At 36.1% G+C, this 26,995-nt stretch overlaps 1 protein-coding gene and 1 long non-coding RNA gene across 4 annotated transcripts; one reads left to right on the plus strand and one right to left on the minus strand.

Moving 5' to 3' along the window:
• Positions 1-464: 464 nt before the first annotated feature.
• LOC139704691 (uncharacterized) lies at positions 465-6,594 on the minus strand. 2 transcript variants are annotated; one of them, XR_011706603.1, is made up of 2 exons: positions 6,509-6,594; positions 465-5,171 (listed from the first exon to the last, which is right to left on the minus strand). It is a non-coding gene; the product is annotated as an uncharacterized lncRNA (long non-coding RNA). The 2 variants fall into 2 exon arrangements; XR_011706604.1 differs by having other exon boundaries at positions 6,451-6,564.
• Positions 6,595-6,799: 205 nt separating this feature from the next.
• On the plus strand, positions 6,800-14,897 carry Dorip1 (dopamine receptor interacting protein 1). 2 transcript variants are annotated; one of them, XM_027929843.2, is made up of 5 exons: positions 6,800-6,883; positions 9,076-9,600; positions 11,254-11,343; positions 12,681-12,815; positions 14,456-14,897. In XM_027929843.2, exons 2-5 carry the CDS (start codon positions 9,077-9,079, stop codon positions 14,637-14,639), a joined length of 933 nt encoding a protein of 310 aa, XP_027785644.1. In that variant the 5' UTR covers positions 6,800-6,883; position 9,076; the 3' UTR covers positions 14,640-14,897. The 2 variants fall into 2 exon arrangements, with proteins under 2 accessions (XP_027785644.1, XP_027785645.1); XM_027929844.2 differs by lacking the exon at positions 6,800-6,883 and adding an exon at positions 7,174-7,258.
• Positions 14,898-26,995: the final 12,098 nt, after the last annotated feature.

Here is a 26,995-nt window from a genome sequence, read left to right on the forward strand (position 1 = left end):
ATAAATAAATAAATAAATAAATTTAAATAAAAAAGGGGTGGAGGGGCTGGGGTTGTGGTTCAGCAGTAGAGTGCTTTCCTAGCACATACTAGGTGCTGGGTTCAATCCTCAGAACCACATAAAAATAAATAATATAAAGGTATTGTGTCCAACTACAACTAAAAGAAATTGAGAGTAAGAGAGAGAGAGAGAGAAACCTAAGCCCAGTAATTTCTTTCCTACATGAATTATCTGTATACATACATATACTTGTGCATAAGTACCAAAAGACATGTACTAGAATTTCAAATCAGAACTCTTCATATTAGCCGCAAACTGAATGCTACGTAAATGCCTATCAACAATAAAGATAAATAAATTATGTGTCATTTACAAAACAGAATTATAAATATTAATAAGAACAATCCACATAAAATAATACGAATGAATCTCACAATGTTAAGAGAAATAAGCCAGACCAAAAAAAAAGAATATATATTTTATTATTTGATTTTTAGAAAATATAAAAACAGGCAACAACAATCTATGCTGTTAGAACTCAGGATGATGGTTACTCCTCTTGGCATGGGAGATAATGACAAAAGGGGAGGCCAGGGCACTGGTAATATTCTGCTTCATGACCAGGGAATTTTTCATATGTGTGATGGTTTTAAAACATATCCATGGATTCATTGAAATGCTTCCTATCAAAAGATAAAGCTCTCCTTCTCCCCTTTGTACTTGGGCTGGCCTTAGTGACTGACCTCTAGCAAAAAGAATGCTTTAATGCTAGGAGTGTAACTCAGTGGTAGAATGCTGGCCTAGCATGTGAGGTCATGTTTGATCCCCAGTACCATGCATGCATGCAAACGTGCGTGCGCACACACACACACACAATGCAGTGGAAGTGACATTGCATAACTTTCAATTCTAGGTTTAAAAAGATACTAGAGCTTCTACATGGGCCTTCTACCTGTTTCTTGGGACACTGAACCTTAGTACTCAATCACCATATAGACAGAAAGTCACATGGAAAGGCCACGCATAGGTATTCTGCTCACAGACAACTAAAGTTTCAGCAACAGGTAGCATTAATAGCCAGATGTATAAGTGAAGGAGACTGCAGATGTTTCCAGTCTCCTGGCCTTCGAGCTACCCAATCTGAATCCTATTTAAACTGTAAATTCATGAAGAAAAGAAATGCTTCAATTTTAAGCATGTACATTTTGAAGTGATTTGTTATGCAAGTATGCAGAAATGGAACACATGTATACTCACTTTGTGAAAACTCACTGAGCTGCATTGTACTTTTCCTTAAGTATATTATAATTATTTTTGAGAAAAGGTCTGAAATATCATATAATAGAAAAAAAGTGAAAGTTCTTCAATAAATTTAATACCTTATTGAGAAGTTTTACATAATTCAATATTCTATATCTTCCCTGATATTTTGCTTTATTCTTAAAATTACATAATATAATGAATAATAATGAAATTTTTATCACACCTCATACAGACACTTGCTAATAGTCATCAGTTTATCCTCACAAACTGCTCAATTCTTATCGTTTATCATGTGTTGGTATGGGGAAAAAATGTTAAGAAGCACTGTTGTAGCAGACACCTACCACAATTTTCTCTTCTTCTGTTGATAGGGCCTCATTATCCTTTGGGAAATTACCTACCCCCTTTTATCAGTGAAAGTAGCCAACAACTGATTTTCAGCTTTTCCTTTAATTCTATTATACTTTACATCCTTCCAATAAGTGTATTATTTTATTTGAGTTGGAAATATTTGTCTCTAGTCTTTGCAACCAAAAAACACTTAATGATACATATCTTCATTGCTAACACATTGTCTGACATCGATTTGAAGTTGAATAAATATAAAATGGACAACTAATTTTTGACAAAACCCCTGAGGCAACCCAGTAGAAAAATAATAGTCTTTCAACAACTATTTCTGGAATAATTATCTATTTGCAACAAATATAAACTTGAATCCATGCTTCAAATCATGTACAAAAGTTAATTCAAAGTAAATCATAAAGGCTGTGGATGTGGCTCCGTGAGAGAGTAATCACCTAGCATGTGCAAGGCACTAGGTTTGATCCTCAGCACCACATAAAAATAAATAAATAAAATAAAGGTATTCTATCCAACTACAACTTAAAAAAATATATTTTTTAAAAAAGTAAATCATAAACCTATGTACAGTCTAAAACACAGAAAGAAGTCTTTGTAATTTTAGTAAGCAAATATTTCTTAGAGATAAACTAAGAACATGGTCCATAAAATAATAAATTGGACCTCATTAAAATTTAAAATTGGGCTGGGGATAAAGATCAGTTGGTAGAGCGCTTGTCTTACATGCACAAGGCGCTGGGTTCAATCCCTAACACCATACACACACACACAAAAAAAAAAAAAAAAAAAAATTTAAACTTCTCTTCAAAACACACTGTTAAGAGAACGAAAAGACAAACTACATACTGGGAGACAATATTTACAAAGCATTTATCTGACAAAGGCCTTGTATCCAGGATATATTTTTTAAAACTTTCAAAATTTAAGAAAATAAGCAATCCATTTTTTGTAAAAAATGAAATGAAGATCTGATTAGACTCTAAAAGAAATTCAGATGGCATATAAACCCATGAAAAGATGCTGTTATGGTTTGGGTATGAGGTGTTCCACAAAACTCCTATTAATGCAGGAATACTCTAAAGTGAAATGACTGGGTTGTGAAAGCTATAACCTAATCATTTCACACTCATTCGAAAGGTCTGGGTGGTAACTATAGGCATGTAGTGCAGTGGCTGGAGGAGATGGGTCTTTGCGGGTATTCCCTAGAAGGGTTTTTCTTCCTGTGGTCCTTCCTCTCCCTTTGCTTCCTGACCACACCATAAGTTGAGCAGCTTTTCTCTGCTGGACCTTTCTCCCATGATGTGCTGCTTCACCTTGGTTCCAGATCAAAGGAGTCAGCCATCCATGGACCTCTGAAGCCATGAGCCCCCTCTAAGTTACTCCACTAAGTTGCTCTTTTGGTCACAGAAATGCAAAAGCTAACTAAAACAGAAACTGGTTCCAAGAAGTGGGGTTGTTGCCATGACTAACCTGACCATGTGATTCAGAAGCCTTCGGAACTGTTTGGAGGGAGAAATTTTGAAAAGTTTGTACATACAGGCTGGAAAAAGCTTTATAATGTAAGCTGAGCTTAAAGGGTGATTCCAGTGGGGGGAGTTCAGAAGACCAGAATGGTGACAGAAATGCAGATTTTACTTATGAGGTTTCAGAGGAAATGAGGACACTATTGGAAATTAGAGTAGAGGCCACTTATATTATATTCTGGCAAAGAACTTGGCTACATTTTGCCCATATCCTGAGACTTTGTGTGAGGCTGAATTTAAAGGTGATGTATTAATTAACCTGGCAGAAGAAATTTCAGGACAACAAATTTCAATCAGTAGCATGGATACTGCTGGCAGATTTTAGCCAGATTTACTGTGAGAATAAGGAGCAGGAAAGAGATCTAAAGAAGTTCTAACTTTTACAGTTTGACCAGAAAAGTGCTTGTAAAACTGGGGTCAAAAAAGTTGTTCTTTTTGAAGAGATTGCAGCCCCTAAAGAGATGCTATGTACTTTGCATAGAAATAATAGAAATGATGGTTAGGGGCATCTCAGGAATTTGCAAAATCATACCAACTATAGGCTTCAGGGCACAGAAGGGGAAAATTCACTTGAAAAGAGATTCTGGGGGGTGCCATGCTCACTCAGAGGGGCATAGAAAGTTGTTTCACCATGCTTAACTGTGCAGGCACTCAGAGACCACTGCAGCCAATATTCCAAGGGGCCTAGGTATTACATGAGCAGGCAGGAGACCTTGGCATCATCTACATGGTGATTATTCTGTGGGAATGTAGGATGCTGGAGTTTGGGGATCATGGAGGCTTCCACTGAGATTTGAAGGGAAGGCCATGCAAAGTATGGCAGAGTTGGAGTCCCTGCAGGCTTCCTGATGGAAATATAAAGAGATACAACCACTCTGGAAAATATAAAAATTTCTTAGAAAATTAAAAGCACACCTTCTACAGGAACCAGCCATTCCACTTTTAGTTATCAAAAAAAGAAAAGAAATATGTACATATATATTTCCTTGCACACAAATGTTCACAGTAGCTCCATAAGTTAATAGCTTGAAACTAAACACAGGCTAAATGTTCACCAGCTGATTAAGTGGATAAATTGTAGTACATCCACACAATGGAATACACTTTGTAATAATAAAAGAATGAACTACTGGGCTAGGGTTGTGGCCTGGTGGTAGAGCGCTCGCCTAGCACATGCATGGGCCCTGGGTTTGATCCTCAGCACCACATGAAAATAAATAAAATAAAGGTATTGTGTCCAACTACAACAAAAAAATAAATATTTTTTTAAAAAAGAATGAACTATTGTACACAGAAAATTAGTGAAAAAAAACAGACCAAAAAAGGATACATTTGTGATTTCATTTATATAAAACTTTAGAAAATGCAGATGAATCCATACTAACAGAAAGTAGACCTGTTGTTGCTTAGGTGTGTAAGGTAGGGAGGAAGTTATAAAGGGGCAGGAGAGAAACTTGAAAGTGATGGACATATTCACTTAATCAAAGCAATGGTTTCAGTGTGGAGGGTGTATGTCAAAACTTTGCAAATTGTATACTTTAAACGTGCTCCATGTTTATTGTATATCAATTATCTCTCATTAATATTATTTTAAAAATCTGCAATTAGCTGTCAGATTTTAAGAAGATTGAGCCTAGCACGGTAGCACACACCTGTAATCCCAGGGGTTCAGGAGGCTGAAGCAGGAAGATTTCAAGTCCAAGGCCAGCCTCAGCAACATCGAGGCACTAAGCAACTCAGTGAGACCCTGTCTCTAAATAAAATACAAAATAGGGCTAGGGAGGTGGCTAAGTGGTCAAGTGCCCCTAAGTTCAGTCCCTAATACCCATTCCCCCCAAAAAAAAAGATTTTAAGGAGACTGGAAGGGGGAAAGAATGGAAATCTCAGTTAAAGGCCTCAGTGAAGTTTGTGAATCACACAAGCATGCAAAGAATCCACACTTCTTCCACTCTGCTGAACCTTAAGGGTTTAAAGAGTCATCTCACTGACATTGTCCGGAACAGGTGTCAACCATCATTATGTCTGTTATCAGGAAGAAAATGACATAATCAGTATAAAATGAACTCCATGTGAATGTAACATATAATCCACATATTTAACAGTTTTAAAAGGCTTTTCTACTTGCAAGGTAAGTTTAATACTATGTGAATTATTTTCTGTGTTTTGTATTTAATCTCTCAGATCCTTAGTGAAAAAACCATTAGATGGTTTTTTTCCATTAAATGCCATAAGAAATTAGAAAACCAAAAGCAGGCTTTTCCAGTTATTAGTTATATTTTGGGAGGCAGAGTCATATTCCCTCACCCCTGCTCTAAGACATCCATTTATTTTTATCACTAGTTATCTTAAATTTACTCCCAGCTTCCATCCCTGTATCACTAGACCCCTTCAAAAAGATTCATGAGTAAGGTCAGTGCCACAGCCTTGCTGACCATTACACTGTTCAAAAAGGCATCTAAGGCTGTAGCTCAGTGACAGAGTGCTTGCCTAGCATGTGTGAATCACTAGGTTCCATCCTTAGCATTGCATTAAAAAAATAAATAAACAAAATAAAGGCATGCTGTCCATCCAAATCTACAAAAAAAAAAAGGCATCCAATCTTCCCTAGTTCTACCTGTGAGAAATACAATGCTCCTCTGGGCTAGTCTTCAGCTTTCAATCATTGTCCAATGGCTGGATGGGAAAAAAATCTCAACGTCTACATTTCTAATTACAGGTAGAGGGTGGCCCATTCTCTCCTAGCAGAGCCTGTGGGGCTTTTACTTTTTAACAGAAAATTAACTGAAAAAAAAATACAAAAAACGAGGGCTTAATAAAAACAGTGGCTGAGCCCCACAACTCTAGTATTAAGCAACCCTAACTTCAATTTCCAGCTCTGTCACCTACTGTGTGGAAATCTGCCATGTATAAAACTAATTTTTTAAACCCTGACTTTTTCAACCCTAAAATGGGGTTAAGGCTATCTAATTTTTTAAATGGTATTAACTTTCATTGTAAATTACAGCATATTAGCTAATCTTGAACACTAGCATATGACACACCAATTCAATATTTTCCTAAATATATCATTAAACTGAAATATTATAGATCCACAATTTAGTGAGAAAACAGAACTTCTCCCATGTGAATAAAGAATTTAAGAGGAAACCAAGTAAAGTTCTAAAATGGTACAAACCTCAAAAAGCCAATCGCTTTTGCCAATAAGCTCCGCCTCCGTGCAAACCCAACCCTTTTCCGGCTGCCCCACCCACCCTCTCACACTGGAGCCCCACCCCTCTCCGCGAGGTCCCGCCCCCCACACCTGATCCTGGTTCCCATTGGGCAATTCTGGACGTTGTATACACACTCGATACACGCACGTTTGGCCAGAGCGTCTTCGCGCCTGCGCAGCAGAGCGGTTAGGCAGCTGGACCCTGGGGTCTGGGGGGAGGGGGGCGGAGGTCAGGCCGAATCTTCCTCCGTAATAAGAAGCGACGCGTCCTGCCTCCCGCGGTCCTGGCTCCGTGGGTCCTGTCGGATCAGGTCTGGGCGCTGGAGCTGCTGTGGCTCCCGCCGCGGCGGGTGCGATGGAGGCCGTGCCGGAGCCCAGCACTCACGCCGGGGGAGGCCGAGACAGCCCGCGGTGCTAGTAGATGAGGCGGCGGCGGCGGCGGCGGTGGCAGCCCGGGCTCTCCATGAGCAAGCGGCGGCGACGACGGGTGCGGCGGCACCGGCGGTTTTCGGTCCCCGGGGAGGTACGAGGATTCAGTTTCCTAGTGGACAGAGACTGGCCGATGTGTGAATGCCTTCCGCGACCCGGCCTTCCCGCCCATTTGCTCGCAGTCCCAGGCTCTCCGCGGGGGCACTGCCCGGATGGAGGCAGGAGCGCCCAGCAGTCCAGGTTCCGGGACTCGCCCTCGGTGCGGAGCCAGCCCTCCGTGCCAGGCCTCCAGGGAGCGCAGCCGGGTGGGCGTGGCCAGAGGAGAGAGCTGGAAAGGGGTGTCGGTAGCGCGCGCCGCAGGTCCCTGTCCCGCAGCGCTTCCAAGAGGAGCGCGTGCTCGTTCTTTCAGAGGAGTATTTCGGGGGCGCTTATTCGAGGGGGGACTCTAGGACTTCTGAATTATTTGGAGGTATGGCATTCAGTGCCTAGGGCAGGTAGTCTGATCCTTTCTGCCAACTTGGGGTACAAATTGCCACTCTTGGGAATGACTGGAAAGAAAAGGTGGTGTTTTGCCAAGGAAATGGAGGTTAGGAGGGTTTTCCAGATTTATTCAACTGGAGGCCCTGTTGAGGCAGGAAAGTACGTCCTCCAGTGTTTCTAATACATTGCCTAACGGAACAACCTTTTCAACGATGTGGCAAAACTTAAGGCAATTTAAAGTAAAGTTGTCTGCAGCCATCTCTCCATCTGTTTTTTTTTTTTTTTCTTTTCCCTATTTTTATTGCAGTCTACTTTTGAGCATATCACCAAATTAATGCTTAAACTAGGTTCAGTGTCCATTAGTTCTTCCAGTCTTCCCTTGCTAAAGTTAGGTTCATACCATGTGTAGCACTGTGGTTTAATTTTCTCAGATTATGTGGTTTAATTTTCTCAGATTATAACTATTGCTTTGAAGAGCTACAGATACCTTTATTTGGTCATGTTTAAGAGATAATTTGCAAACATACTAGATTAAATCATCCTTTCCAATGCAGTATTAGGAATCTGAACTCAAGCTTATTAAGCAATCTTAAACCTGCTACAGGGTTCTTTAAAATTCAAGAGATATAGCTCAAATCATGAAAAAGTGTATTTTAATTTTTAAAATATTTAAATGTTTATGGTTTTTAAAAATCTCTGAAAACGAAAGTTAGCTTCTATTAAGAAATGAGTGTGTTTTCCTAAAGTTTAGATTTGCCACACCCTCTTATTTCTAAGTGGTTGACCTCCGCCGCCATGTTAGCAGACTATATATAAACATTTACACTTCAAACTAAATATAGTGTTGAATATTTTAGAGTCCACAATATCTTGCTTCAGATGGAAAACACTGCATGTGTTTTATCTAATATATTGTAGAACCGAATTTTTAGTTGGCTAGTATTGTGAAATAGGTTTGAACTTAATATTTTCACACAAAACCCACAGGTCTGCAGTATTATTGGGTATTGGGCTCATGTTGTGCTTGGGAAAATGAAACAGTTGAAAAGATAGTCAGTATAAGACACCGACTTCAGTCACTTCCTTCCCTGTTCTTATGCTTCGGATGCTTCCTTTTTTTCATAAAAATACACTTTTCTGTAAAAGTTAGAAAACAATATGTTTTCAGTTTATACATCTATTTGTCCCAAGTAAAATGAAGTAACTTTTTCCAATACTATTTTAATAGGAACTTCGAAAAAAAATTTTGGCTTTATGTAACATACTTAGGATACAAACATGTTTATCAAAATATAGTGTCAGTGGCTTTGAAAAGAAAGTATTTAGCTATCCTTAAGGTAAGGGGAAGTTAAATGCCAGAATTAGTCTTTGTCTATATCAACAGGTGCTATACACAGGTTTTTTAATTCTGCAGATAAAATGTGTAGTATGACTAATATAAAGAACACTAAGTGGCTCTTATCCTATACCCCCAAACTAAGGATTCCACTATATCAGTTTCTTAAGGGGAACCACAAATATAAGGAAATGGAAGCACAGCTTCAATTTTAAAAGAAAGAGGAGGTTTACTTTAGGAGTATGTCTAAACAAATTTAGTTTATTTTCATTTAGGATTTTTTTATTATAGGGTTTTCCTATACAGATAAAATCTGCAATATAATTAATATATATATGCCTATCAGATGGCTATTCTGTACCTCAAAAAAAAAGTTCTGCCTTCTTAAATGGTCTTTATGGAGATCATAAATATTGCCCCTAAAACTGTACATGCATTTACATGTTCTGTTTTAAACTTTTCAAATGCAGGATGAAGACACTGTTTGAAGAGATCAAAGCATCAATTAAAAATAATTATAACCAAGATCGATCATTTTGGAGGCCTGTTCTTCCTTGGGGAGGTGTTTTTACTATCAAAGCTGGCCGCAAAGCAGTATCCTGTACACCACTCTATGTTGAAATAAGACTGAAAAATACCTGCACCATAGATGGATTCTTGATGTTATTATATGTCATTCTTAATGAAAATGAAAATTTTCCTAGGGAACTCTCTCTTCATTTTGGTAGAGAGTTTATAGACTGTTTTCTTTATTTAATGGACACCTACAGTTTTACAACTGTGAAGCTACTTTGGATTTGGGACAAAATGGAAAAACAGCAATACAAATCTGAAGTTCATAAAGCTTCATTAATAATTGATTTGTTTGGGAATGAGCATGATAACTTTACAAAAAATCTCGAAAATCTCATGTCTACCATTCAAGAGAGTTACTGTTCCAACTGGCGATGCCCGACTCGAGTACAGGAAGATCAGCAGCGCACAATTAATATAAAGTAAGTTGCTGTAATGTCTGTTTCATGGCTTTTGTTTTTAAATCAATATTATATGTGTGTGTGTGTGTGTGTGTGTGTGTGTATGTGTAACCTTTCAATAGCAAACTAATGGATTAAAGGGCACTTTCCTGTTTTGGAATGTTTCACTTTTCAAATGGGTCTGTCAGAAAGGCTAGTTCCAGATGAACAAGAGAATTTTTTTTTAATCTTATGTTAAGACCAGGACATAATTATAGACAGAAAACCCAAATTTGGCATCTAATACCTGGGAAGGATGTGGATGTGAGGAGCTTTTATACAGACTGGGAAACGTGCTAGGAGCAGCACAGTGTTTTTGGCTTTCAGAGAGGGCAGACATCCAAGCTGGTAAATGACAGAGAGGGAGGCCAAACTGGCAAGCCCTAGTGGAATGCTGGGAAACATTAAATCCCCCAGGGAACATGAGCTGAAAAAGGAATAATTGCCCATGGAAGAGAAACAGACCCAAGCATGTTGTTGTCAGAAAGGATATTTGGCCCTGTGGTTCAGAAAAGCAGCCTTTGGGAATGTATATCACACACCCTAATTAATTAAGCTCACATTTTCTGAAATATACTTTGTCTTTTCCCTTTTATTGCTGATACAGTGATGCTGGTTTTAAAATGTATCAGAAGAAAAAAATGTTCTTACTTTACATCATAATGGGCTAAAAAGTGTTTCATAAATTTATCTTGTTTTTTAAAAACTAGTGGGTCTGGGGATGTAGCTCAGTTGGTAGAGTACTTGTCTCACATGGGCAGGGCTAGGTTAGATCCCTAGCACTGAAAAAGAAAAAAAAAATGGTTTTTAAAAACCAGTATTTTTTATCTGTAAATCTTGTAAAAATATAATGAAATGTAATTGTACAGTGATACTAATATTTTATACTTCTCTCAATAAAATATGTTCATCGTTATAAGCTGTTTAAGCTTCTATTTTTTAAAATCTCACATTTAAAACAACTTTGAAGAATATAGGAAAAATTTTATTAACAGATCAGGTAACTGAGACCAAGAATGTTTGTGATTTGTATCTAGTCAGGTAAATTATCAGCTGCTCTCCTGACTCTGGGCCCTAGTTTTTACTCACTAGAGCATATTGCCTCTGATTTTAGGGGCGGGAGGACATTGTTTATTTGGTTTTGTTAATTAGAGTAGCAACAACTGAGTATTTCAAGACTGGTTTACAGAAAACTTTGTTTCTTAGAGAACTTTATGCATTATCTGGGAGTGGGATGGCACACACCTATAATGCCAGCAGCTCAGGAGGCTGAAGCAGGAAGATTGAGAGTTCAAAGCCAGCCTCAGCAAAAGCAAGGAGCTAAGCAATTCAGTGAGACTTCGAGTCTAAATAAAATACAAAATAGGGCTAGGGATGTGGCTCACTGGCTAAGCACAGTTCAATTCCTGGTAGGAAAGGGAAAAAAAAAAAAAAAAAAAAAAACCTTTATGCATGAATATTTATTGAGTTGAGTTCAACTGGTTTCTGCAAGAAATACAAAAATGGATAACAGATTGTGCTTGGTATACTTGGTTCTGCTAATAATGGATCAACCTGTAGAATTTGTTATCCTAATAATGTATTGGCCTATAAAATGTTGAAGCAGTTCTTACATGAATTTTACAATTATTATAGTCCTCCTCAAGAAATTCCACATGGAAACTTGATACGACTGGCTGTGGATGAGTTATTCTGTTCTAAGATTGAACTGTGTGAAGAGCGTGGGTGAGTATATGATAGACATTTAAGATGAAAGTTTTTCTATAGTTAATATAACATTTTAGTGAAATATACTTTATCTGTTTCCCTATATTACTGATACAGTGATATCTATTTTGAAATATATCAGAGGAAAACCTTTCCTGGATTAATGTGCTGTTTGAAGTTAATATATGATGAAATAGCATCTCATAAGTATTTAGGAAGCCTAAACCTTTTTGAATCTTCTTAACAGACCTAGTTTATTATGCCATCTTATGTTGTGTTTTCATTATCAAATATCACTATATAAAATATAGTACTACAGCTAATTGATGAATACAAAGCAAATGCCTTTTCTTTTTTTCCCCATTGCTGAGTAGGTACAATAAAACCTTGGTTAACCGGAACCCAGCTAATCGGGACCCTCAATTAACTGGATTTTTTTCTGCATTCCTCCTTTAGGATAAAGAGGTAAATGGCAACGAAAAAATTGAACTTAGTTAAAAAAAAAAAAGTCCAGGGACAGAACCTACTCAACCCAGTCTCTTAGCAATTTCTATGTCTACATTATTGAACAATGAAAATTAGTATTTGGAAGAATTATTTTATTACTAATCACCAAAGAAGGGAAGATACAAATACATTCAGTAACTTGTTCCTATTAAGTCCAAAATGTGAACTAACATGTTTCAACACATAATTCTAAAACAAATGATTTTCTGGCTAACTTGGTGTAGTCACTAATGTTTGTTAACCAGACTCTCCCCCCGCCCCAACATTCCGGTTAATCGAGATTTTACTGTATAATTATCTTTATTGTATTCTGATCCTTTTGCTTAAATACCTAATAATACTAAGAAAAGAGAACTTGTTTAATGCAATAGAAGATCTTAAATGGAAAAAGAAAGCAATTAGAGTCATTATTTGAAACCATATAAATAGAAAAATATATCTACAATAAAGACTTTTATAACAGTTCAGGAGACACAGTGCTTTTATAACCTTGGAAAGAAATGGCTCGCTTTTCCAGGAGTTTCTTTTTTGTTTTTATTTTAACATATTTTTTAGTCATAGGTAAATACAATACCTTTATTTTATTTTATATGGTGCTGAGGATTGAACCTAATGCCTCACGCATGTTAGGGAAGCACTGTACCACTGAGCCACAACCCCAGCCCTCCAGGAGTTTTAATAGTATTACTTCTAGTGTAGAAAATGTAGCCAGTAAACTTCTAGGAATATATGAGGTAAAATATAACCATATCATTGCCCATACCTATAATACATGATTATACTTTCTATAAAATTAAAGTCATAAAGACAACTCAGATAATAATGTTGATTCTCATTTTCCACTTTAGGTGTGGTGGCTTAAGAGAATTTTCCCAGCGAGTTTTCTGCCATGGCGCACCCCCTTTTGTTGTCTTAAATATGCAACATTGGAAATCTGAAGATCTGGCATATGTACCCTATTATTTGGATTTATCTGATCACAAGTAGGTGATTTGGTTTGCTTGCTTGACAAAAACAGTAAAAAATAAGTCTTTTTGTTTATTCTGGTCTTTTATGATTTTGACTAGCCATTAAAAAGATATTATTGGAGCCAGGTACAGTGGCCATGCCTATAATCCCAAGGTCTCAGGAGGCTGAGGCAGTAAGATCACAAGTTCAAGGCCAGCCTCAGCAACTTAAGTATACTCTGACTCAAAAAAAAAAAAAAGCTGGAGATGTATCTCAATGGTAAAGCTGCCCTGGGTTCAATGTCCAATACTAAAAAAATAAAAGAATCTACTATAGGGAGCTAGCCGATTACCTGTAATCCCAGTGAATTGGGAGGCTGAGACAGGATTGCAACTTCAAAACCAGCCTTGGCAACTTAGTGAGATATCCTGTCCCAAAATTTAAAAAAAGAAATTAAAAGGACTGGGGTTGTAGCTCAGTAATAAAGGCCTCCTAGCTTCAATTCCCAGTTAAATAAAATAAATTTACAGGAAATTAGTCACTAGCAGTGGCCACAAGGATTAGAAACTTGGATTATGGAACAGGTGGGGATTGAACCCAAGGGTGCTCTAACACTGAATATCCTTAGCCCCTTTTTTAAATTTTATTTTGATACCAGGTCTCAATAAATTGCCAAGGTGGCCTAGAACTTTGGATCCTCCTCCTTCAGTTTCCTAAGTCCTGGAATTACAGGCCTGTACCACCATGCCAGGCCTACCCCATTTTTTTTACAAGCTATATAAGCTTTGGCCAATTATTTAACCAGTGTACACGTAAGTTTTCTTATCTATAAAATAGAGATGACAGTGTTTTTCTGGTGCCATTATTGGAAGAATTTGATAAGGCAGCGTATGCTGTGTTTAGGGTAGTGCCTGACACTTAATAAGCACATAGTAAACCCTGGCTTTCTTTGGTATTTCAAGTCAAATTAGTGTTGAGTTGTATTCAGGAAGTCATCATTTAAACATAAATTGTTACTTCTTCTTATAAATAAAATCATCTGTATACAAATCAGGAAATAGAGGGTACTTATTAACTTTTGCCTTCAAAAGTTTTCTTGTGTGTTCTCTACTGTTTTAGTAGAACAGCACAGTTGTGAGTTAGTCTGTTAATTCTTAAATTATATCAAGGTTTTTAAATATTTTACTTGAAATCACCAATTATAGTACATGATTTATATGGATAGCTGCATGGGCTCTCTCTCGTCCAGCGAGGAGGTCCACAGAACAGGGTAGAAGAGAGCATGGCTGTGGAGTGGCTAATCAAGATCTTACGGAGACCAAGCAGGAAGCAGGTCTGATTTTATTTATTGCGCAGTTACCATGTATATCTACTCAGGCAGTAGCTAAGCAGATTACAGGCAATTTCTGCTAACCATCCTTGCATTGACCAATTGAGGAGTGGGCCATGGAGCAAGTGCAGGGACTGCAACACATGGCCTCAGGCCTATGGGGAAAGCAGCCTGCCTGCACTTACACGCCTAGCACAAGGGGAGTGGCCTGCCACTCAGATGCCCTTAACATATGCCTTTTTAAAAACAATCTTGTTTTTATTTCTTAATTAAGAATTTAAGGAATATTTTTCTTAAAAACAAAGTATTATGATTTTCCACTATACTTTATTATTTAATTTACAGGTATTTGTTGGAAGGTGCCACATTATTTAATAAAGAAGAACACCATTATTCTGCAGCTTTCCAGATTGATGGACATTGGATGCACTATGATGGCCTCAGAAATGTGAATTTAATTTTGTTAAATAAACCCCCAGAGTTTCTCCTCTTGTCATCATTGGTTTATATTCGAGCAACAGAGAAATAAATATAGACTGATGCTAAATTAAATTGTTTTCCCGCCTGCCCATGCTCCCCTAGATGAAGGGCTTTTATTTTGTGTATACTTGGTATCCAAGGAAATAGTTCAACTATACTAGTTTCAGAGGTGTATTTTCCAGTGTTTAACCCAGGTAAATGTTTTATAATGAAGATCTATGCAAAAATGTTTGTATTTCTTTTTTATATTTCCTGGGTTATTTTTATACAATCATATTTTATGTTGAAATAAAATATATATCTTGTGGCCTTTGTATTTTTCATTTGTATGTATTTCAAAGGTTTTCATACTACTTAAATTCAAGAAAATGCTTTGTCATTTGAATTCTAAATTTTTCTTTTTAGTTATCCAAGTAAAAGCTGAGTAAAAGTCAGTATTTTAGTTTATACAATTCAAAAGTTTAAGATATATCTGACCATATTTCTTTGCCCTACCTCACTATAATTCAAAGTGCACTATTGGGTTTAGTTCGAATGTACAACTTACAGATAGCTTAGTTTATTTTATCCATTGCTTTGCATAATTTCCCTACAGCAATTTTAAAAAATTTTTTACATAAGAGTTTTTTTTTTTTTTTCCTGGGCCTAAATTTTTTTATAATGGCAAATTACAGTTAACTACTTGCTAAAATATTCTAAATCTACCAATGGATCCAACCCTAATTAAAGTCATTATAAATAAATTATGTCATGATTAAATATAATAGAAATTCTCCAATAAAAATTATTTTGCAAATAAGACAATTATAAAAACTATTATGTAACTGGATGTTTACTAGTGTTGGACTAACAATAGATATGTACTTTAAATATATATTTAAAAGGAAAATGGGTACCTGGGGAATATTTATTCTTTTTTTTTTTTTTTTTGGCAGTGTTGGGGACTGAACCCAGACCTCTCATGCTAAGCAAGTGCTACATCCCAGCCTGTAGTTGTTTTCCTAGTTATGTTTTATATTGGCACAGAAAAAAAAAAAAAAAAAACTTTATTTTTTTTTTAAAGAGAGAGAGAGAATGAGAGAATTTTCATATTTATTTTTTAGTTTTCGGCAGATACAACATCTTTGTTTTGTATGTGGTGCTGAGGATCGAACCCAGGCCGCACGCATGCCAGGCAAGCGCGCTACTGCTTGAGCCACATCCCCAGCCCCAAAACTTTAATTTTTAAAGCCATATCTGTTGGCTCCCTTGTAAATAATAATTGATAGCATGAGGTTTTGATTTGCAGTATAAATCATTAAAATTCTATAGTTAACTGAATATCATGTTTCATTGAAAGAATACTGATTGTTCTTCCTGTTGTAATTTAAGGCAAAAAAGCAAAGTCAAAAAAAATATTTTTTGAAAATCATCACCATAATTATAATGTTTACACTTCAGTAAATAGTCTGCTTTAGGTTTTGGGTTGAGATTAGGTGCAATTTATTCAAAGACTTTTATATGATAGCAGTTCACTGCCATATACCAAATTGCTAAAGTTTCATTCAATAAACATTGCCTTGGTGCCAAGTTGAGATAACTTATGAATGGATAAATATGGGTGGAAAGTTGCTGAGAATGCCTCACTTTGAATACTATAAAAATTGCTTTTTTAACATAAGATTAAAAAATGATTCATTTCACCAAAAAAAATTACCCCAGGTTTAAACAGTCCCCCAAGTGTTATAAGATTTGATTTACAGTAAACTTACCTGGTAACACATTATTGCATGAATCAAAATATACATAAGCAAATATTAGACTATACATAAATGGTATAATTACAAATTATTAATGACAATTATTTCTAATGTAGATTTATTCTTTTAGGAATTGCACTTTATTTAGAATATTTCTTTATTATAAAACAATGACTTGCCTACCTCACAGGGTTGTTGTGAGGATTAAAATGTTTGTTAAAATCTTGACTACCTTGAACATGCTAATAAAAAACATGTCTTTTTCTACCTCTTTCATGTAGAGGAAGTCTCCCAGGTTCTCTCATTAACTTTTTAATTTAAGAGTTTTAATAAATATTTAGGCAGTAGCTCATATCACTGGTGCATTTAATGTGGAATGGGAATTAAATATATCTTTTTGACCCTAGATGGTTGGGATTTAAGGAGAATCAGGTAGTTTATTGTTAATGGTAGGATCTGGTTGGTAGAAAAGAAATTATCCCTCCTGACCAAACAGTAAATGGAAAAGGGGTCAAAAAGAATGAACAGTATGGGCAGCTTAAACTAGTCTGTTTACAAAATGTGAAGGTGAAGGTATAAAACATTTTTATAACTCTAAAACACCTTAGAAAAATCAGAATAATCCCTTGGAAAAAGAGAGCAAAAGATATGAATAATCAACATATGCTTTTAATCAAAATACCACAAACTGCTACTATATTTATGGGAAAGTAAAAATAATTTTAAAATCTTGGCCACTACCACGTATCATGACACACACACCTGTAATCTAGCTATAGGTAAGGCTGAGGCAGGAGGATCACAAAGGTCAAACAAAGCAATTTTAGTAAGACCTTGTCTCAAAATCTAAAGAAAGAATTGGAAATGTAGCTCATTGGTAAAGTGTCTTTGTGTGCAATCCCCAGTACAGAGAAAAAAGCAAACAAGAAGAACCTTGGCCAAACTTGGGATAAAGAATAATTAAAACAAATTTAAGAAGGAATCACCCAACTTGTTTCTCTTCAGCAAAGAAACTTTTCTCTCCAACTCATGCAAATACTCTTATATTTATCCTTGAAAGTAGCATTTTGCCATAAATTACTTCATTTGTTTTGTATCTGAAGTACTATGATTAGATTTGATACAATGAATAACAAAGAGAAACTAGTGATAACACTGGTGAAGGCATAAGTAAGAGGGTATCCCATACTCTCTTTCTTATATTATGAGCAAGTTATATAAGCAGATAATTTGTGGCACAAAAGCTGTACATGTTAAGTATACGAACCATTTATAACTCAGTTGCTTAATGACATAACTATTTCAAAGAAAAACTGTAAGGCACTATAAGTAGGCAGAAAGAGTAAGCAGTTCATGTAAAATGACCACTAAGCTTAGCCATAGTGAAGAATTCAGTTTTGCTGGCTGCGAGTTGATACCAGCAGACATTCCTCTGCTATGATCAGCTGCTAACTCTAGAACAGACTTTCTCAGCTGCAGATTCCAGCAACTTATGCAGATCCTACCCACTGGCAAAAGTGGAAAAAGTGTTTTCATCTCAAACTCCAGTTTTAATAGTATCCAAGATGCCAGAGTTTGAATTTAGATGGATAGTAAAACAGGCAGTTAAGGACACACCACCTACCCCTAAGAAACTTGTTTAATTATAAAGGCCAGTCCATAGGACTGCGATTGGGGCTCAGCAGTAGAGCACTTGCCTAGCACATGCAAGGCGTTGGGTTCAATCCTCAGTACCAATAAAAATAAATACATAAAGGCCAGTCCATGAGATTAACCTTAGAGAAGCATTCCAAACATTTCAACTTCTTTCAACTTCATTGTCCAGAAGTGGTGGAAAAAGGGAAGTGAACCAAACTTGAATGAAGGCTTCAACTTTAAAGTTTATTATAGCTAAAGTAATCCACATAGTTAATAATCTCATTCTTTTCCTGTTTCTGACAGAAGAAGTGAGAATCACTTGGGATAGACAACCTTTAACAGGTGAAAGAGGTGTCAGCTGGACTCATGGAGAAACAGTTGATTACCAATTCTTGCAGTATTTTTTATGAACACTAGGTGGCAGACGCTCCTTGCTGTAGCAAGTGAGGGACCCAGAAAGAGAACCACACCTGAATAGTTTGGCCATTCCAGTCTATCATCTGAGTGAAACTGTTCTGTTCAGTGCCATCTGTTCTGTTCAGTGCCACTACACACACCCATAACTGGGGGGAAACACACAGTCGTGATGCCTTTGATAAAGTTGATGGTGTTCTCTCTGCCAACAATTCCCCAGCTGAAATATTTGTAAAGTGACTCCTGGGGTTTCTTCACCTATTTCCTCCCAACTCTCATGGTTTCAAAAGCCCTGCCCTCTTTCTTCTCCTCTTCTTTTGAGAAACCTTAGAAATTCCTGTCTTTGGTGAGCTTTAGGAAATCACCTGATTCAGGTTTAACCTTTTCCACCTAGGAAAAAGATTTGGAATTGCAAACTTTCTCAGTGAATCCTGATATGTGATTGTGTAGCCACTGGATTACCTCAGTTTTTGTCAATTCTTGATTACTGCTTTCATGCTGTTAAGGAAAAGCAAGAATATGGCAGTGAAATGACTGGACACTTAAGACAGATTTCAAGGTTCAAGTCCAGGCTCAGTCACTGGGTGTGTGATCTTGGGCCTATTATGTAACCTCTCTGTTCTTCGGTGTAAAATAGAGATAAGAATAGAATATATGTCATAAGGTTGTGATGAAAATTTAATGATTATGTATAGCAATTAGTACCTGATCCATAGTAAGCAACAAGAAAATATTGGCCATCATTATTGATTTCTCCAATAGTTTATCAAGAAATTAAATTAGTAGCTAAGTAGTACTGCTGCAGAAAATGAACTAAATTCTATGCAAGTATTTCAAATTCAATGGCTGAAAATTACTGCTGATATTTCTGTAGCAATTAAGCTCACAAAACAAATTATTTAAAAATAGAAAATAGTAAATACATGAATGAGTTTAAAGCAGCAAAAACAAAGCAAAAGAAAAATGTAAAAGTGAATGGCTTAGTTTCTTTAAATAGCAAATGATCATGAAATAGCCCATCTTACTCCTGCTGGAACTCATTTGTCCACCAGATACTGTTCTATGCTCCTGCTATAGTCTGAGTGGTTAAGTCTTCCTGCCTCCAAATTCATAGCTGGAATTTTTGCACCTAAGGTGATGGTATTAGGAGGTGGGCTTTTTTAAGGTGATTAGTCCATGAGAACACTCCCCCCATGAGATTAATGTCCTTATCAAAGAGATCCAAGCCAGGTGAGATGATGTGTGCCTGTAATCCCAGCAAACTGGGAGTCTGAGACGGTAGGATTATAAATTTGTGGCTGGCCTCAGCAGTTGAGGGAGACTCTCAACAATTTAGCAAGACTCTGTCTGAAATAAATAAAAGGGCTGGGGATGTAGCTCAGGGTAGATTGCCTCTGGGTCTGGGTTCAATCCCCAGTACCCCCCGCCACACACACACACACACACACACACACACACACACACGTGGAGGGGTACAGGAACAGAGAGCATGCAACTCAAAGAGATCCCACATCACTTCCACCATGTTGAAGACATAGAAAAAGTTTCCGTCCGTGGGCCAGAAAAAAGAGTCCTTACATCAAATCTGTCCTACCTTGGACTTACCAGCCTCCAGAACTGTGATGAATAAATGTATGCTGCTTACAAGCCACCCAGGTTATATGGTATTTTGTTAGAGCACTCTGAAGAGACTAAGACACCACCATGAATACAGATCTAGATGTAGATAATTTCAAAATCTGGCTCTAAAACTTTTTGAGACACATTTCTCTGATCAGTGGAAAATGCCTATTCTATTAAGTTATAGGACCCCTGCCTATTTAAATTTTTCCTTCCACGTATCCATACTGGTGATTGAACCCTGGGCATTCTACCATGAAGGTAAATCCTCAGCCCCCAGCCCTACCTCATCTCTCCCTCCTTCACTTTTAAATTTTGAGACAAATTCTGTCTAAATTGCCCAGGCTGGCCATAAACTTGCTATCCTTCTGCCTCAGTTTCCCAAATTGCTGAGGACAGGCTGGACTCCAAGCCCCATTTTTGTATAATTCTTAACTCTCCTCAGGGCACACAAAGGTATATTTTCCAACAGTTAATTCCTGATCAATAACACAAAAGGGATTGACTGGTTACTCCTTGTTTTATTCTGCCTCATTCAATAGGAGATATAAATTAGTTTTTAATATAGACTAAAACATAAGGATTTTTCATATCTTTAATTGTACTTAAGGTTAGACATAATATAAGCCAAAAAGAACCTAAGGCCAAGGGTAACATTTTAATGGACCAGATCTGGCAAAATTATCGTGTACCCTGACCTAGCAACTACACTTATAAAAATCTAACCTAAAAACACAAAATGGTAAATGTACAAGGCTATTAATTGCAGCATTACTTGTAAAATAAAAAATGTGACAACAATCAAAATGTGTGTTAGCCAACTAGTTACAAGCCCCTGGTATATCTACACAGTAAAGTACTATGCAATTGAGAAAAAAAGAATGATTTAAGTATAATGGCATGGAATAATCTCAGAAAAAAAGAAAAGTCAAAAACCAGTGTTCTTATAGAATGATCTTTTTTTGTAAGGGAAATGGGAAAAGAAGTATGCTTGTATTTTTTAAGAAAAAATGGAGCCATCATCTAATAAAATAATTACTTACAGAGGAATAAATTAAAGAATGAAAGAGAAGGGAATGCATGCAAAATTTATTTGAATGCACTTATTATATAATTTCTGTTCCAGAGTCAAATGAATATTTAATAAAATTTAAAAACTAAATTAAAAAAGTATGTCCCTAAAGACTAAAACGTGAATTTAAATAACTTGGGCCAGGGATGTAGCTCAGTGATACAGTACTTGCCTCACATGCACAAGACCCTGGGCTGGATCTCCAGCACCACAGATCATCATCATCATCATCATCATCTACATCAATTATGTTACTAATGGAATAAAAAAAATTCCACTTGACTCTAAAACCTATGTTCTTATTGTATATCCTTATGAAATATAATGACAAAAGGATCATAAAACAATGTATTCATTTGTCTTATTATTTATAGATTAATCAGTTTTGTTATTTTGAAACTATTATGTCATAAAATAACACAGATTTTCAGACTAAGAAAATATATATTTTTATCAAAAATTTTAAGTAAAAGCCCCTTTCCTCTCTCTTAAAAAGAAGGCATTTCCTGCCTTTCCCTTCTGAATTACCAGCAACCTTATGGGGATCTCTAAATACTGTTTCCTAGCAAAAGGTGCCAGAGTCCCTCAGAGGAATGGGTGGTAGCGTTCGTGGGGAAAAAAATGTAATAGAAAAAACAAAGCATAGGATGCTTGAATCTGATATCTGAACTGTGATTACATGACAAAAATATGCTTGTTTTAGGATATAAACACTGAAGTATTCATGGATAAAAAGACATAATGTATGCAACCTACTTTCATAAGACTGAAAAAATGAGAAAGGATGATAAAAACAAATGGAACAAAACATTAAAAATTGGCCAATATTGAAAAAGGAATACAAGAACCTTGTTATTCTTATACTTCTGTAATTTTGATAATATTTTAAATTTTTTCAAATAATTTAATAATTTTTCACGTTTTTTTTTAAAAAGCAAAAAACTTTTTCATAGCCTACATTTTAAAAGCAGAAAGATCTCAAATAAATAACCTAACATTGCACCTCAAGGAAATAAAAGAATAAGATCAAACTAAACTCAAAACTAGTAGAGGAAAAGAAATAATAAGGATCAGAGACGAAATAAATAAAATGAAGACTTAAAAATACAAAAGATCAACAAAAATAGTTCTCTTTTTTATTTTAAATTTTTTTTTTTTTAACTGGAGATTGGACCCAGGGTCACTTAACCACTTAGCCACATCCCCACCCTTTTTTATTTTTTATTTTGAGACAGGATCTTGCTAAGTTGCTGAGCGCCTCGCTGAGTTGCTGAGGCTGGCCTCAAACTTACGATCCTCCTGCCTTAGCTTTCCAAGTGTGCCTGGCAAGGGTTGCTCTTTTTGTTATTTATTTATTATTTTGTGTGGTGCTGGGGATGTAACCCAGGGCCTTGTGTGTGCACGGGAAGCACTCTACCAACTGAGCTCTATCCCCAGCAAGAGTTGCTCTTTTTAAAAGATAAAATTGTCAAATCCTTAGCTAGACTACAAAAAAGTAGAGATGATTCAAATATAAATCAAGGATTAAAAAAAACCGTACAAATGACATCAGAAATAGGATCATTAGAAATTGTTATGAACAACTATATACCAGCAAATTTGATGACCTAGAAGAAACAGATGGTATCCTGGACATATCCACCTTAGCCAGGAAGAATTATGAAGAAGTAGACTGGAAAAAAACAAGGGCAAAATTGAATCAGTAATAAGAAGTCTCCTATCAAAGAAAAGCCCAGGACCAGAGCCTCCACTGCTGAATTCTCTCAAACATCTAAAGAAGAATCAATTCCCATTCTTCTCAAATTATTTTGAAAAGCTGAACAGGAGTAAATCTTGCAAACTTATTCTACACGCAGCTTTACCCTGATGTCAAAACCAAACAAGGACACAACATAAAAATAAAAGCATGGACCAATCTCCCTGATGAACATAGATGAAAAAAATTCTCAACAAAATACTAGCAAATCAAGTCCAACAGCACATCAAAAAGATTCACCATGATACACTGGGTTTCATCCCTGGAATGAAAAAATGGTCTGATGTGTACAAATCAATAACTGTAGCACTCCACATAAGTAGATACAGAACAATCATTTGATAAACATTACTTCATTATTGAAAAATAGGCAATAGACCTTTTTTTTTTTTTTTTAAATTAGGTACAGAAGGAATGTGCCTCAGCATAATACAGGCCATATATAACAAACCAAGAGCTAACATCATACTTAATGGGGGGAAACCGAAAACTTTCTAATATTTGAAAAACAATAAGGATGCCCTCCACCTCAGTACTAGGGACTGAACCCAGGGACACTCTACCACTGAGCTATATCCTCAATGCTTTTTAAATTTTTGTTTTTAGACAAGGTCTTACTAAGTTGCTGAGACTTTCTTCAACTTGTGATTCTCCTGCCTCAGCTTCCCAAGTTGCTAGGATTTCAGGCATGTGTCACTGCTCTCAGCAGGATGCCCATCTTTACCACACTTATTCAACATAATATTGGAAGTTCTAGCCAGAGTGATGAGGCAAGAAAAAGAAATAAAGGGTATCCAAAGTGGAAAGAAAGAAGTGAAATTGTCACTATTTGCATATAACACAATCTTATATATGGAAATCCCCAAAGAATCCAACAAAAAACTATTAAATAAATTCAGCAAAGTTGCAGAATACAAAAGTAACATAAAAATAGTAGTATTTATATATGCCGATAGCAAATTATCTAAAAAAGAAATTAAAAGGCAATCTCATTTACAATAGTTACAAAAAATCCTAGGAATAAATTTAATTAATAAATTTAACAAAAGAGCTGAGAGATCGATCTCTGTAATGAAAACTATAAAGCATTGATGTAAGAAATTGAAGAGAATACCAAAAAATAAAAAAATAAAAAAGGGGGTGGGGGGGTGGAGACATCCTGTGTTCTTGGATGGGAAGAATCAATATTGTTAAAATGTTTATAGTACCCAACAGACAAAGTAATCTACAGAGTCAATGCAATCCCTATCAAGATACTAATTACATTCTTCACATAAGCACAAAATAATTCTGTGTATGCAACCACACATGCACATACACACACAAATAACCAAAGCAGGAAGTTTTCTTCAGCAGAGGGCTGACTTCAAAATACACTACAAAGAGGTAGCCACTAAAACAGTAATACAATGCATTAAAACACATTAACACACACACGGGCCAATGGAACAGAAACAAGATCCCACAGTTAAACACATGCATCCATAGCCCACCGATTATCAATAAAGGTGCTAAGAATATACATTAGAGAAAGGAAAGTCTGTTCAACAAACGGTGCTGGGAAAATTGGAAAGCTACATGTAGAGGAAAGAAATGATACCCCTCTCTCACCAGTTACAAAAATCAAGTCAAACTAAACTAGACTTACATGTAAGGCCTGAAACTATGAAACTAGTAGAAGGATAGGTGAAATGCTTTAGGACATTAGAGTGAGCAGGTATTTCTTGGATAAAACCTCACAGCATAGAAAAAAAAAAAAGAGACAACCTATAAAATGCAAGAAAATATTTGCAAACTATACATCTGACAAGGGACTAATATCCAGAATATAAAAGAAACTCAAAAAATTCACAAAACCCCCAAATAGTCCAATTGAAAAATAGGCAATATAACTGGACATTTTTTCAAAAGAAGTCATACAAATGGCCAACAGGTTTATACAAAAAATGTTCAACATCACTAATCATCAAGGAAATAAATGCAAATCAAAGTCATAAAAGATACCATCTCACTCCAATTAAAATATCAAAAATGAAAAATAACAAAGTTCATAAGTGCTGGTGATTATGTAGAGAAAAAGGAGGACATACACAATATTAGTTTAAACATAAATCAGTATAGCCATTATGGAAAATAGTGTAGTTTCCTCAAAACAAATTAAAAATGGAACTATCATATGATCCAGAAATCCTCTGAGTACTATGTACAAAGGAAATGAAATCAGTGTGTTATACAGGCATCCACCACACTCTCATGTTTTTTATACCACTATTCATAATAGCCAAGAACCGGAAACAAACTATACCTTAAGACAACCAAGTTAGAGATGAGGAAATGCTTTCCTTTATAGAATTCCAGTTCGTAAACACAGAAGAAATGACAGAGAAAAATCACCACTTTTTAAAAATATTTATTTATTTATTTTTAGGTGGACACAATATCTTTATTTTATTTTTATGTGGTGTTGAGGATCGAACCCAGCACCCAGCGCACGCCAGGCGAGCATGCTACCACTTGAGCCACATCCCCAGCCCCCCAAAAACACCACTTTACAACCACTAATGTAACAAGTCCAGCAGTCACCGTCAATACCTGCTAACACCATCAGGTAAGAATTTGAAGGGGAATTTGATAATGAAGATATGAGGTTGCCATCTGAACTCAAAACATAATAATAATCAGGCTTAGCATCACTAAAAGTGGGATAGCCAGATATAATGTATTTTATGCAATAGTAAGAATACAGTATCATCACATAATGAATGAACGCATGAAAAAGAACATGGATCTAATCAAGATTACATTTCACTATCAATTTATGGAAAACTTGGATAGCAGTAAGTTAAATTGCCTAGTACAATTGAAAAAATAGGCAGTAGACCTAAATGAACATTTTATCAAAAGAAGTCACACAAATGGCCAACAGGTTTATACAAAAAATGTTCAACATCACTAAATAAATGCAATCAATCAGAAAGCAATTGACCAAATCAAGAATATGGGATAACCTACTACACAAATGACCTTGGTTATTCAACAAATACATGGCATGAAAAAAACAAAATAGGAATGGGGGGCAGTGACTGGTAGAGATTAAAAAAGATTTAAGAGGAGACATAACAAATGTAGTGTGTAAACCTTGTATAAGTCTTGACGCAATTCTACAAATCTTAATTCAAGGCAATGAATAATTTTTTTTTGAGACAATTGTACAAGTCTTGACGCAATTCTACAAATCTTAATTCAAGGCAATGAAAAAAATTTTTGAGACAATTATGGAAGTCTTAATATAGGTTGGGTATTAAATATCACCAAAGCATTAAATTTTTAAGTGTAGTTGTATCAGTATTGCTTATATATTTTAAAAAATTTTCGCACTGAACTACACCCACAGCCCATCTTTCTTTCATTCTTTCCCCCCCCCCCCTTTTTTTTTCTTGTTTTAGAGATAGGGTCTAAGTTGCCCAGGGTGATCTCTAATTTGCAGTCTTCCTGCCTGTACCTCCCAATTGGATAGAAATATGGATCTCTGCCACTGCACATTCCTAAATTTCTAAAGTGTTCTTATCAGCTAGAGATGCAGCCTCATTTACTGGCCATATCACATGCTATCTTTAATTTTCTTTTAAATACTGAGCAAAAATCATGTATGGTGACATATGCCCGTAATCCCAGCAGTTCAGAAGGCTGTGTCAGGAGAGTTGCAGGTTTGAGGCCAGCTTGAGTAACTAAGCAAGACACTGTCACAAAATAAAATAAAAAGGACTGAGGATGTAGCTCAGTAGTAAAGTGGCTCTGGGTTCAATCCCGACAGTTCAAAACCAACCAACCAACCAACCCAGTGTGAGTAAGTAGAAGTAAGATTAGCAAACTTGCTTACTAGTTGAAGCTGTGTGATGGGTACATGGAGGTTATGTTTCTATGAAAAAAGAAAAAGCTTGGGAGACACATCAAAACTCACTTGAGCTGTTCTAGCACTTTCTTCATCACAGCACAATTTTATTCTTAGCCTTGAGTTCTGGTACTAGAAGGACTTTTTGTTGTTGTTGTTGTTGTTTTTGCATTCCATTGAGTTTTCTGAGGATTCCTACAATCCATTCACACTTTCACACCCATGACTGCTTCAAACACAAGAACCAAGAAGTTATTTTATGAAAGAACCCAAG

The sequence above is a fragment of the Marmota flaviventris genome, chromosome 2, assembly GCF_047511675.1.
Source record: "Marmota flaviventris isolate mMarFla1 chromosome 2, mMarFla1.hap1, whole genome shotgun sequence".
Classification (NCBI taxonomy): Eukaryota; Metazoa; Chordata; class Mammalia; order Rodentia; family Sciuridae; genus Marmota; species Marmota flaviventris.